Source organism: Leptonotus elevatus, chromosome 17, assembly GCF_054856555.1.
Source record: "Leptonotus elevatus isolate MCC_2025b chromosome 17, RoL_Lele_1.0, whole genome shotgun sequence".
Lineage (NCBI taxonomy): Eukaryota > Metazoa > Chordata > Actinopteri > Syngnathiformes > Syngnathidae > Leptonotus > Leptonotus elevatus.
The window spans coordinates 9,056,199-9,069,816 of record NC_141255.1 but is presented as its reverse complement, the minus strand read 5'-3'; the positions used below and the strand labels follow the sequence as shown (position 1 = coordinate 9,069,816).

The window sequence follows — 13,618 nt, the reverse complement described above, 5'->3', positions numbered from 1 at the left end:
ACGGGTCTGTTACAACAGGCCCGACTAGTTTGTTGCTTAGATGGGCTGACATAACAATTGAGTGTAAATGCTGGTCATTTACACTCAATTGTTTTGTTAGACAATATGTTTAGTTTAAAAAAAAAACACCTTGGAGGGTGGGAGTTTGTATGTAGGAATGTAGGCCCAACTAGTTTCTGCCTAAAAGGGCTGCTGTAGTAATTGAATGTCCAAGTAAACAAGTAGGTAGTCAGGTAGAATAAATAGGTTGCGAGTGTCTTCAAGGAATAAAGGCCTTTTCATATCAACAACCAGGGGCACATGCAGCTGGACCAGACCTGATTAGCTAGCTGCCTGAAAGGGTTGCTGTAGAAACTGAGCATCATCAAACAAGTAAGTAAACAAAATTCAGGTGTAGTGACGGTCCTGAAAGGATGTAGGCCCAACTAGCTTGCTGTCTAATTGGGCAGCCATAAGAAATTCATGAACAAAATAAATAAAAGAGCAACCTAAAATTTTGGCCTGATGAGTTAGCTGCCTAAAAGGGATGCTTTTGTACATGAATTGCATGTAAGAAAACAATGAACAAAGCGAAAAAAAAGTAACATTTGTCAAGTCAAACAAACGTTGTGCCAAGTCTTGAAAATTGTAGGCCCGACGACTAGTTTGTTGCCTAAAAGGGCTGCGGTGGGAATTGAATAAACCAGTAGACAAGATTCATGCAGTGAGCAAAATGTGTCAAGTAAAATAAATGTTGTGTAGTGAGCGTCTTGAAGGAATGTAGGCCTGACTAGTTAGTTGCCTAAAAGGGCTGCAGTGGCTCCAATATAAGCAGTTGTTTACCATACGAGTTCTCATTAGGGGAACAGTCACCTACTTTAAGCAAGTGCCTGGGGGGGGGGGGGGGGGAGTCTTCCATGAAAGAAGTCCTGCTTACGTTGCGGTGACATCATTAGCGCCGAGGAGCTTTGGCGTTCTTTTTGTGTTATCAGGACGGGAGTCTTATCAAAGTTTCCCATCTGGAGCGCAGAAGCGCCGCCGCGTACCGATCAATCCCCGTCTATATTGAGGAGCCAATTAATTTCCTCCACCAGAGAAGTCGCGCATGCACCAATTAAGGCAAAGTTGAGTCAGTGTGGGCACACGTTACCATGGCGTACAGGTGCATTGTGAGCATGTTGATGGGAGACACACTTTGACCCCACCCCACAGTGATGTAGGTTGGCTGGTTGGTAACATTCATCGAGATCAGTGGTGGGCAAACTCAGACCTCGAGGGCCGGAGCCCTGCAGGTTTTTGATATTTCCCTGCTCCAACACAGCTGATTCAAATAAACAGGATCGTTGTTCAGGATTATGCAGCGCTTGCTGATGAGCTAATCATATATCAGCTGTGGTGGAGAAGGGAAACATCCAAAACCTGCAGGACTCCGGCCCACGAGGACCGAGTGTGCCCGCCCCTGATTAGATGAATAGAAACAATGCAAATGGGGTGCAAAAGTAAAATAAAAATAGGAAACTGAAGGACGTCACTGCCCTCTGCTGGTCATCATACCACAATACATGATAAATCTAATCAGCCAATATGGGTGCTGGTACAACAATATCTTAAATTAAATACAAAAAATGACAGTAGCCTGCTGCTGATTTAAAAAAAAAATAGGTGCATGTAGAATACAAATTAATAAAAATGTATTTATGATAACTTGCAATAAAATAAAATATGTGTGTGGATGACAAAAAAAAAACAGCAACCACCATGAATGTGACGTGCAACGCAAATACAAAAATATAAACAAATGAGATCATGTGTTTGCATAAGTGTGGACACCCTCTTCTAACTGTTGATTTTCTGATTTAACCAGTCATCACACACTTGCCACCATTTCAAATGGCTCTGATAAACTCAAAACAAAGCTCGGTTGTTGTAGTTCTCGGTTTTTCATGCTTTGTTTTTTCAGCTTGTCGATTTTTGCTTTTTCATTGACTGCTACTTCGAACTGTTCATAATTCCTTGTCACTTGTTTGAGGCGGATAATATTTTGTGTGTATGTAATTTGTAATTTTTTTTATATAAATTTATAAAATACACACTCGGGCCTGGTTTTGACCTTCCACCCCGTGAGCAAAATCATTTATTTATTTATTTATTTATTTATTTCAATGTGAATATACTTTGACTTAAGTTACCAATTCCAATATTTAACCATTTTGAAGTCGATGTTTTATTTCATTCATTTTTGGTTCGCTCCCAATTGTCCTGTGACGAGCTCTTGGCTTTTATCACATGTGTGCTTTGGCCTGTCCATGTGCACAAAGAAACCTGAGGCGGTGAGGGGGGTGGTCATGTGAGGCGATGTGACTCGGCCTTTGTGGATAATCCTCGCCTTTGATAGTTGAAAAGGAAAAAAAAAATGACAACCGGCACAGTGTGTGTTATTCACAGTGTTTCTTAAGACTGTCTCTTGTCTTCTTTATTGCATCTGTCTCATAATTGGAAGAAACGCTATTCAAAAAACAATCTGTATTTTCACTTTACAATGTAGGGGGAGTAATAATGAAAAATAATAAATATAGAGTTAATATTATTCCTGTCATTTCTGCCTAAAAATGCTTACAAATGGTGCACCCAAAGCTGTTCTTGAACCATTTGGAGTATCAGCATAGTTTTGGTCTCTTTTTAAAGATAACACTTTGATTTTTTTCTCCCCAACAGTCAGAATCTGTTTAAGTGCTACTAGCACTAAGCAATGGAAGTTTGAATGCAAAAAAAGGATGATTTTTATGTTCATCTATCCATCCATCCATTTTCTTAACCGTTCATTCCTCACTCGGGTGCTGGAGCCTATCCCAGCTGGCTTCAGTTGGCAGTGGGCGGGGTACACCTGAACTGCTTGCCTGCCAATCCAGGCCACACAGAGACGAAGAACTATTTATGTTCGTCTAAAAAAAAAAAACGAAAAATGACAAAACTATGATCAGAAGTTTTATCCTAAATTCTAGATTCAATCCCCACCGCTTCAGTTTGACATGGTCTTGAAGCTAATGGGCTTTTTTCATCATCAAAAATGGGAACTATATGAAATGGGTCATATTTTCCAAAGTATTCCATGACAACGATCTTGGGGTTTAATGTCGAATCCTGACACTGCTACATGTGATTGCATACAAAAAAATAATAATAAGATAATCATGGAATGTAAATATACTGTAAATTCATATATTTAAAAAAATAATGGTGAAAATGTCAGTTTTTCATTGTGCGACAAAGGGGAGGTGGATGCCTAAAACGCTGTTTGAGTTGAGAGGTCAAAGTTGATTGAGTTTCTTGTTAGGCCGGCAGGGAAAACGGGATAAAGAAAAATGTAGGTCAACTAAAACTGCACTTTGTGAGCATTCAAAGAAACTAAACTCTCAGTCAGCATTTTGTTGTGTGAAATAAGTCGGATGAAATCATGGCAATTTATAATATTAGAAGAGACGATTGCCTGCTGCTGCATAAAACATTTGCTTAAAGATATGGGGACCCTTGAAAAGCTTTGTGACTTTTCCTTTCATTGTACAGCATCACGCTTCAAAAATTCCCAGCAGAGGAATTTGAGGAAGTACTGCCCGATGTTAGTGCACGTGTGGTTGGATCACGCGGGCTGGGGGGGGCACCAAAAATCCGGGTAGTCATGCGCTAATCTGCTATTTAAAATCGCTTGACTTGTTTGGGGGGGCTGGCAAAAAAGAACTCGGGAGCAATGTGGCGGTGCTGCTGTTTACTAGTCGTGCTGGGCGCACTCCTGGCGGGGGCCCAGTTCCCCAGAGAGTGCGTGACCCCCGAGGGGCTACGGAGCGGCCAGTGTTGCCCGTCCCCGCCGGGTCTCGACGCCGGTCCGTGCGGCTCCGGCGCGGGGCGCGGCCAGTGCGCGTCCATCTCGGCGGACGCGCGTCCCCACGGCCCCCAGTACCCGCACGACGGACGGGACGACCGAGAGCGATGGCCCATCCGCTTTTTCAACCGGACTTGTCGCTGCAGCGGCAATTTCAGCGGCCACAACTGTGGGCGATGCAGACACGGTTGGGCCGGAGCCGACTGTGACCAGAGAGTTGCTGTGGGTGAGTGCGCTGCATGGACACAACATTAGGTACACCACCTGCGTAATCGAACTATGGATGGATGGATGGATGGAAAATAAATCAAGTATGCTAAATGTTTTTTAAAAAAATCGGTCTGTTTTGCGTAATATTTTAAAGGTTTGCTATTTAGTGTAGGGTTGGGCGAGGGCTGCCGATACCATCGGTATCTGGCCGATATACGGGCCTTACATGACTTCAATAGTTAACTCACAATTAATCGCAAATTTTATATCTGTTCTAAATGTCCAAGAAAATGTACAAAAAACATTTTTTTTCATACTCTTGTTAACATAAAAGTGTTAAACTAATAGAAATATGGCTGCATCTTTTAGTCATTGGTACAGTAATTTTATAATTCATAACATTGAGTTAAATTAAAAAGATTTAATGTACGGTAAAAAAAAAAAAAAAACGAGTGTGGTATTGATTTGTGTTGAGGTCATTATCTAACACTAGATGGCATAATTGCATTTGTTGTTGACAGCTTTCATAATAAGAGCTATCTAATCTTTAACATGAAGTAATTTGTAAAATTCAGCACATTTTTGGAAATTACAAAATACAACTTGAACCCAGTCTTCACAAATATATGCATTATTTATTAATTTAATGATTTTTTAAATTAATTTATTACTGCTAAATTTTGGGTGGTCATTAATTGCGCGCTAAAAAAATTTGTGGTGTTAAAGGAACTTTAAATTAACTCAACGTTAACGCAATCATTTTGACATCCCTACTTTTTACAAAGCCATGTCTAATCAAAATATGCGTTTGGCACCATCTGGAGACAGATAGTGCAAAAAAAAAGAAGAACTTTTTTTGAGAAAATAAAAAAAACTTCTGTTGAAATGATCTTTGCGTTTTTTTGAGAATTCCACACAGTAATTAAACAAAATCATGCATGACTTACTGGTTTCATCCCGACTAATCCTCTAGTGAGGAGAAACGTGATGCAGCTCAGCGCCGCCGAGAAGCAGGCCTTCGTCAACGCTCTGGACCGGGCCAAGCGTACGGTACACCCGGACCTGGTGATCGCCACCCGGCGCCAGGCCGAGATCCTCGGACCCGACGGCAACAGCACGCTCTTCGAGAACATCTCCATCTACAACTACTTTGTGTGGAGCCATTACTACTCCGTCGGCAAGACTTTCCTGGGTGCCGGCCAGCCCAGTTTCGGAGGAGTGGATTTTTCCCATGAGGGTCCCGGGTTCGTCACATGGCACCGGTACCACCTGCTCCAACTGGAGCGAGACATGCAAGTAAGCCGAAGGTGTTGGTTCCACTTTAAAGAAGTTTGTTTAGGAAAATTAGTTTCAGCAACCAGGGAAATCTGAATTAGGGATGCAAATTTAATGGATTGGTTTTAAAAATGAATTAGACACAGTGGTTTCTAATGAAAGGCTTTCTAGGATGTGGCAGTTTTCCCAAAACCAGTATCGGGCTGACATCTTCCTTATTACTCGTTATCAAGTTTTGGTAGAGGCTGAAAAAGTTGGCGCTCGACTCACCGGCGAATCATCATATGCGTCAGAAAGAAATGTTTTGTCCACTAATCTAGCATGTACAGCATTTCCAACCAATCTCTGAGCCATTCTGTTGCTTTCCATTTGGTAAAAAAAACAACCAGGATATGCTGCAAGAGCCCACGTTCGCCCTGCCCTACTGGAACTTCGCCATCGGCGGCAGCACGTGCGACATCTGCACGGACGACCTGATGGGAGCCCGGAGCAGCTTCGACACCGACTCGCTCAGCCCCAACTCCGTCTTCTCCCAGTGGAGGGTCATCTGCGAGAGCGTGGCCGACTACGACACGCTGGGAACCATCTGCAACAGTAAGGTCGTTGGTCCTCGGCGACCGTAGCGCGAGGCTCGCCGCTCAATTGATACTCCTTGCAGACACGGAGACGTCTCCGATAAGAAGGAACCCCGCGGGCAACGTCAACAGGCCGATGGTCCAGCGGCTCCCGGAGCCTCAGGATGTGGCCGCCTGTCTGCAAGTCAGCACTTTTGATACGGCGCCGTTCTACTCCACCTCCTCGGAAAGCTTCCGAAACACCATCGAAGGTGAGCCTGATGGCGGGATTTCCGTCCGTTTTGAAGGGTGCCGTGGTGCAAAGGCCAAAGGGAGAACCCAAAACATTAACGAAATATGGAGAAAGCCTTGAATGATTTTGTTTTGGTTTATGGGTTCCACGTTGAGGGTTATAGCGCCACCTTTTGGCAAACACACGTACGACTACTCCTGTGCCTCAATTCATAACAGTGGGTATAAAATTGAGTTTGAAACAATTTAACCATCAGAATGTCGTGTTTTCAATTAGTTAGGATTTCAAGGTATGGCGACAATTTAAAACTGAGTTCAAAAGTTCAACTGTTAGAATGTGCGACGGGCATTTTTAACTCATTCACTTCCATTGACGGCTATAGACGTCAAAAATTCATTTGAACTATTTCTATTAGTTTAACATTTTTCCCCACTTTTGCTAACAAGAGTATAAAAACCTAGATTTTTTTATTGTATTAGAACAGATATAAAATCTATAAAAATATATTAAAAATTGTAATCTTAATAATCTTTTCCTCATTAAAAAAAGATTGTTAAAAATAAAAAAAATAATATTTAAAAAGAAAAAGAGAAGATGATTAAAAATTAGGGGCATCAGGCAATTACAATTTATAAGCGTAATTAATCGCATGACTTCACTAGTTAACTCATGATTAATCACAAATTTTATATCTGTTCTAAATGCACCAAAAAAATCTAGGTTTTCATACTCTTGTTAACAAAAAGGGAAAAACATGTTAAACTAATAAGAAATAGTTCAAATGATTTTTGACGTCTATAGCTGTCAATGGCGGTGAATGAGTTAAAGTAGTCAGCTGTGTATGCAGGTTGGTGTGGGTTCGCTTCCTCTCCTGGGAGACCATGTTTGGATGTGTACATGTTTGTGTGAGTAAGTGCAAAAAAAATAAAAATAATTGTCAGCTGTGTTTTGTATGATCTAGGCTATAGCGCCCCCCAGGGGAACTATGACCCCGCAGTAAGGAGCCTCCATAACCTGGCCCACTTGTTCCTGAACGGTACCGGCGGCCAGACCCACCTTTCGCCCAACGACCCCATCTTTGTCCTGCTCCACACCTACACCGACGCCATCTTTGACGAGTGGTTGCGGAGACACAGCCCAGGTGCGTTTTGGCGACACGAAATATTTCGTCAGCACTGAGGACGACGTCAGACTTTCTTGGCAGGTTCGGCTGTGTATCCTGACCAAAATGCCCCGATTGGTCACAACCGGGGCTACAACATGGTTCCTTTCTGGCCTCCCGTGAACAACGCTGAGATGTTCGTGACCGCCCCTGAAAACCTTGGCTACTCTTATGAAGCTGAATGGCCAGGTACGCCCTTGATTTGGGGGATTTCATGGGGCTCACTGAACATCGTCATGATGAAAACATCTGCTTATCAAGGTCAACCTTTCACAATGACTGAAATGATCACAATGGGCATCATCGCCACCCTGGTGGTCGTCTGCGCCGTCTTCGTGGCCACCGCCTGTGCCGCGCGCTCCAGATCCCGCAAGATGGAGGGATTCCAGCCGCTGCTCGGGGATCAGTACCAGCGATACGACGACGGCAACAGTCAGTCGGTCGTCTGAGCTCTGGTCTCACCCGTGTGCCTCGGAATCTTTAGACGACCATTGGGCTATTTGGGAACTTTCAGAATGCAGGGGAAGAATTTGGCCTTTGCAGAACCAAAGTTTAGGATTTATAGTCTTCCAGGTGAACCAGTAAAATAAAATAAAAAAGGAGTCTTCCAAATAATTATTTGAGTAAACACTCATTGAAAAAATCTACTCAAGTACTACTCAACTTCTATTTTACATTTTAATTAAAGAAACCGGACAAAAAAAGTTGAAAATGAATGTGCAAATATGTATGATGACAGTGATAAATTAAATATATATAAAATAACCCATGTTAAGCCAACATCACTATTCTGTGATGGTAAGTGATAAAATAGCAACTTGTTTTTAATTATTATCTTTTTAGTATTCAATATTGCACTGCTTGACGTGTTAAATAAAGACAACAGCAATGAAAGACATAGACTATAGCTTCTAATTAACACGATATTTCATGTGATTTTACCGATTTATTTATTTCCTAGTCCCTTTTGTAATGGCGCCATTTTGCCCACAGGGGGCGCCATAGCCCCGCAAGTACACTTTACAGGACAGCATAAAAATTAGATCCATTTTTTTTTTTTACAATACAGTGAAATGTAATGCAATTGCTAGGTTTCAGTTGGTTTGCTAAATTATTGTTTTTATTTAATTAACTTAATTTAAACTGTCATCTGCGTGCCAGGCAGGACGTCGTATTCTTGAATTTGTAGCTGGGTCACACAGAATTGGAGGACGTTTTCTGTTCCCCACCCACCCCTCAAAATACAGAAGTTGTGTATATTATAGTTGTCCTGAGACAAATTGTAACTGTAGCTTAGTTAAAGTGATTTATTTCATAGATTTTATTTAAAATACCAACCAGCTCTTGAGTACCACAAAAAATGTTTTTTCTCTCTCTTGTCCTTCACCAATTTACATATAAATATAAGAAATAAAATATGTTGCAAGCAGCTCTTTTTTGGCTTGATTTTGTTGATATCTTCCTTGTATTTAAAAATAAATATGTTTGCTTGTTTGTTTGTTTTTACACAGACCTTTAGCCATTTAGAGGAAGAGGGGAAAAGTGCCATTACACTGCATTTATATAAAAAATGTTTTTATATAATTAAAAAATAATAATTTTATAGCTATTTTTGTGTTTGGCCAGTTAAACAGTTAACTCGGTTAGAGAGCAAAAACTATGGTTACTGCAATTAGAGTAATTCTAAATAAATATTCAAATACAATGTAACTATTTAATTGTAAACGATTTGTTCAACAATAAATTTGAAATATCAGCTCTTTGTTTTGAGGTGCAATTTACATGACAAAGTGTACAGTACAGCAGTGATTTTTAGTGTGGTAAATGTTGGGCTCCCTCTAGTGGCATGTGAAAGAATCACTGCCCATTACAATTCAATTTAACATTTATGGTGAATAAATTTTCATTAAGAATTTAGGAAAACATTTCTAGGTATGCCTGCATGTACAATAGATTTTAATTTAATTTAATACAATTAATTAAAACATTTTTTTAATTTAATTTAATTTAAGGACAATTTGATAGTTTTTTTCTCCCCACTTTTTTCATTGTGTGGTAGCGGATTTAAATAATGTTAAACATTCTTTTTAGGAATTGTGTTAAACTGAGCGAATCAAATTATTTCTTATTACTTAGGTGGGTGTGACAATCAGTGGTTCTTTAAACTTTAACTTTTATTAACTTTTTTTCATAAAACACGAAGAAAGCGTGAAATAAATGTTCCGTTTGTCAAAACTTTAGGTAATTTAATTGGACCTTTTCACGCGTGACTTGAACTACACACGGAAGTGCCTTTTGTTTTGGTTAACGACGTGTGACGTCACTGACTCGCTTCACCTGTGCAGTGTCAGATTTCAGAGGCGAGAGGGCGGACGGAGGGAGGACGGGAGCAGCGAGGCAGGCCGCTTCAATGGTATGGTAGGATTCTCCAACATTTTCCACTCACTTGTAGCTGTGAACTTGAATGGAGTCACACTTGGGACACTTCAGACGAACATTATTATTTTTTTACCCCGGCCCTGAGCAACGACTTTTGAGCATTTCGCCCAGCGAGTCGACTCGTCATGAACGAAGGCGGCTCCGCGTTGTCCGAATTGAAGGACCTTGAGACCAAATTGGGTCGAAAAGTTCCCGAAAGTCTCGTTCGTTCGCTTGTGGGAGGCAAACACGACAAGGTGACACCACCGGCGGCGCGTCCTGGACACAATTCGGCGGACTTTGACCGGCTGGAGGGAAAACTCATTTTCCTCAAACAAGAAATGGTGAATGAAAATACTTCTTCTTTTTCTTTTCCTTTCTTTTTATTTTATTTTCTACATTGTCCTTCACTTTCAATATAGTGCATGTAACTTAAATGGGTCCATTTGACCCACAATATCAAGGATTTACAAAAGGACAGCAATGCCAATAATAATATCTTGGGTCAAATTGACCCACCTGTCAGAGATGTAAAAACATACCGGTAGTTTATATGTCAATACCTTTTAACAGGTCAGTTTGACCTGAAACCTGTCAAGCAGGTTAAGAACAGCAAAGTTCGACCCGGGTGTCAAAAAAAGGTAAAACACAGTTAATGTATATGATTATTAACCAACAATTGTCATCAATATTTAGGGAATTCTCATGTATTGGTTTTTGGATATGTGGGTCACTTTGACCAAGGACACCTTGAATAATGAGTAGCGTAAGGATTTGATTTATTTTATTTAGTTCAGAACTTGTCACACTAACTATAGCAAAACACGCATGGCAAAAACATAGTGTTATCGCACATCATTTTTGTGCTTCAGATAAGTTTTGGTAATTTGGTATCAAGATCTCTGAAATGCAAATACAGTACTAATGGGGCAACTTCAAGACCACATGTTGTTTAAGGCTACAAAAGGTATTAGACCCCTGGAGCAGATGGCTTTGAAGACTTTGGATTTGAGCTGATGGGCTTTATGTCGATCTGACAGCAAACACGGCCTGTTTTGTGGTAAATCAAGTCAAAATCCAGGATTCTATTTCCTGGCTGCACCTTTTGTGTTTTTGGTCTCTTGGTTTTTCCCGAGAGTCTGAATAATGTTTGACTTTGCAACATGAAATTTGTTACTTAAGTTGACCTACAAAAAAAAGTCTCAAGACTACAACCGAAAAGACACAGGAAGTCTTCAACTTCAGTAACAGCCTACCAAAATGTATTTAAATTGTGTCTTAATGTCATTTTGAAACAAACCGTTTTAATTCCTTCCCTTTCGTTTCGCAGGCCAACCTGCGCGCCATCGACGTGGAGCTGATGCAGCAGCTCATGTCCATCAACGAGGGCATCGAGTCCATCCGCTGGGTGATGGACGACAAAGGCGACGCGGTCAGCCAAGACGGCAGCTTGACGGGCAGTCTGTACAGCCTGTCGGACAGCCAAGACGGCGGCTCGCTGCCGGGCAGCCTCAGCAGCCTGAACGACGTGAACAGCGACGAGCTGGACGCGCTGTCGGTGGGCAGCTACCTGGACACGCTCGCCGAGGACTTCCCGGACGATCTTTCGCCCACCGGCCTGGACTGCTTTGTGGATAAATCTGTCATAGACGGGGGCACCTTCAGCAAATCCCCAGTGAAACTGAGGGTGGAATCGGACGAATACTACTGCTTTGGATAATAATGATTCGAGTAGAGATTTTTTTGTGTGTGTGTGGTCTCAAATTAACATCGCTGACTCAATCGCGTGACATTTTGTTTTACTTTGAAACTAGCCGCACCTCAGCCAACCACTTGCAGTCACACCCTTACGTACTTTTTGTCCGTTGGTAACATTTGCAGATGTATCTTCCGGTCCTATTGGGTGCAGACTTCATATTTATTTACCTCAGATTTTTTTGTTTTTATTGTTGTTACTGGTGTGTACACTGGGGCGGATCCTTCACTGTTACAACTTGAGAACGTACCTGGATCCTTTTAGGGGTGCCTTGAAAAATCCAAACATTGTTCCTTTCAAAGTACAATGGCTTGTTTTTGGTGGCTACATTCAAATGTACTTTTGTAGCCTTGATACTTGACTTTTAGAGTCTGGGAACATACTGTGCTGTCCCTGCCTCCTCCCATACAAGGAAACAGTATCTTGTTGTCTTATGTTTTGAATTGGGGAAAATATGTTTTGACTAGCCTGACGTTCTGATACACACCCATGATAAAGTACATTGTACCTTTTTTTTAAATTTTATTTTTATTTTTTATTTTTAAATTAGCTGCCAGGCCAGTAAACATGATTCTTTGACGTCTATGGCAGTGAATGTGTTTAGAGGTACAGTACAGTGGCTTGTCATTTTGGTGCTACTATCAAATTTAGGACTGTCAAACTCTTGATTGTTGGCTTTTTCAGTGATTAGTCCTAAGCGTGAGAGATTTAATGTGACTTTCCGCAACACTAACAAATTATATTTTTAAGGGCTATGATTTCTTGTCACTAGTGTAGTACCCTCATAGTTTGGATTTATTAGACCACTGTTGACTTTTACAGATTGGGGATATACCTTTTATCTTTTTAGGCTCGGAAATGGTACCTCAAAATCCATGTAAAAAAAAAAAAAAAAGTCTTAAACCGTTTACATTTTTACCAGATTTGTCTGAATCACACTCTGTAAAAAGTTTTTTTTGTATCTTTTAAGTGGTAACTTCACATCCGCTACTTTTTATACTCTCAACACTCTTTTCCCGTTTAGGTTCAAGTCTGTGTCCATTCATTCCTGGAAAAGATGAAGCCATAACTTGGGAGCGCAATCAACAACCCACTGCGCTCGTGTAGATTTGTGAGGCGTAGAAGTGGGTAATCGCTACAATCGGCATCGACCCTCTGACAACTTCCAGTAAAGATGATTAGGATTGATTATCCATTTGTTTCAACTGGACGCTGCAATGCTGAGTGATTCGAGACGCTTTAACTTTTTATTCCGTAACTCTGAATCAAGAGCAGGACGACACTGTAGTCTTAAACAAAGAGCCTGGGGTTAGTTGCACATTTAAAGCACAGATGGATGCTTGACTGAAAACCAAAGCAATTTGATTGTCTGGGTGATAACGTTAGCCTGGAGCGTTGGGGAGTTGTCGACGGCGGACACGTGTGAAACACATGCCGGCTTTGTCAGCATATTTCCAAATGTCTTTTGTTAACGATTTGTACATAAACATGTTGTGTTTTAGCTTCACTTGTTTCGTATTCTGTACCGATCGGTGATGTTGTCGAGCAAATGACATGATAATATATTGTGATTTGTTACTCAAGGTTTACTGTCCTTTTTGTCTTATTAACGCCACACAGATATACTCGCCTAATCCAGACACTTTAAACATGCTTGTAATTTTGTCTTCCAAGTGGAAGGTAGATTAATTGGGTTTTATGCTGCCTTTATCACTTCCAGTCTTTGGGAAGATTTAATCTCCATGTAAATCCAGTCCAGACCGTAGAACCTTCTTAATGAAAGCACCAAACAGAAATTTGACTGTTTAGATCTACTACAACTAAGCAGGTTCTGCTAGTTTGTCACCTTTCGGTATGATGCTGTTTCGATAATCGTACAGGATGTGTGTGAAAGCTTGTTCTAGAGTTCTCCCAACCACGGCATGTAAATAGCCAGCCAAATGAAGAGTGCACAATCACGACTTAGTCATTGTGACTTGAGTGTAATTACAATCCCTTACAGTCGAGACTGTGGCGTGCAGCAGGGAGCCATTAGCAAATTAGACACAGTGGCCGGCTGGGCCCTGTGCTGTAAAATGTAACGCGACACCGTTTGGAATCTGGGAAGCTGTCGCCATGTGACCAAATGAGGATT

At 41.1% G+C, this 13,618-nt stretch overlaps 2 protein-coding genes across 2 annotated transcripts; both read left to right on the top strand.

Moving 5' to 3' along the window:
• Window positions 1-3,379: 3,379 nt before the first annotated feature.
• On the top strand, window positions 3,380-8,739 carry LOC147159690 (5,6-dihydroxyindole-2-carboxylic acid oxidase-like). The gene is made up of 7 exons (XM_086058102.1): window positions 3,380-4,082; window positions 5,040-5,362; window positions 5,731-5,935; window positions 6,000-6,167; window positions 7,110-7,289; window positions 7,353-7,499; window positions 7,572-8,739. Exons 1-7 carry the CDS (start codon window positions 3,725-3,727, stop codon window positions 7,757-7,759), a joined length of 1,569 nt encoding a protein of 522 aa, XP_085914228.1. The 5' UTR covers window positions 3,380-3,724; the 3' UTR covers window positions 7,760-8,739.
• Window positions 8,740-9,675: 936 nt separating this feature from the next.
• lurap1l (leucine rich adaptor protein 1 like) lies at window positions 9,676-13,062 on the top strand. The gene is made up of 2 exons (XM_086058103.1): window positions 9,676-10,072; window positions 11,059-13,062. Exons 1-2 carry the CDS (start codon window positions 9,875-9,877, stop codon window positions 11,446-11,448), a joined length of 588 nt encoding a protein of 195 aa, XP_085914229.1. The 5' UTR covers window positions 9,676-9,874; the 3' UTR covers window positions 11,449-13,062.
• The last annotated feature ends 556 nt before the right edge of the window (window positions 13,063-13,618 follow it).

Excerpts from the sequence above, each read along its gene's own strand:
- LOC147159690 (XM_086058102.1), top strand. The coding sequence starts at position 3,725 with ATGTGGCGGTGCTGCTGTTTACTAGTCGTGCTGGGCGCACTCCTGGCG. Across the intron at positions 4,083-5,039 it reads TGACCAGAGAGTTGCTGTGG|TGAGGAGAAACGTGATGCAG; the intron begins GTGAGTGCGCTG and ends CTAATCCTCTAG. Across the intron at positions 6,168-7,109 it reads CTTCCGAAACACCATCGAAG|GCTATAGCGCCCCCCAGGGG; the intron begins GTGAGCCTGATG and ends TGTATGATCTAG.
- lurap1l (XM_086058103.1), top strand. The coding sequence starts at position 9,875 with ATGAACGAAGGCGGCTCCGCGTTGTCCGAATTGAAGGACCTTGAGACC. Across the intron at positions 10,073-11,058 it reads TTTTCCTCAAACAAGAAATG|GCCAACCTGCGCGCCATCGA; the intron begins GTGAATGAAAAT and ends TTCGTTTCGCAG.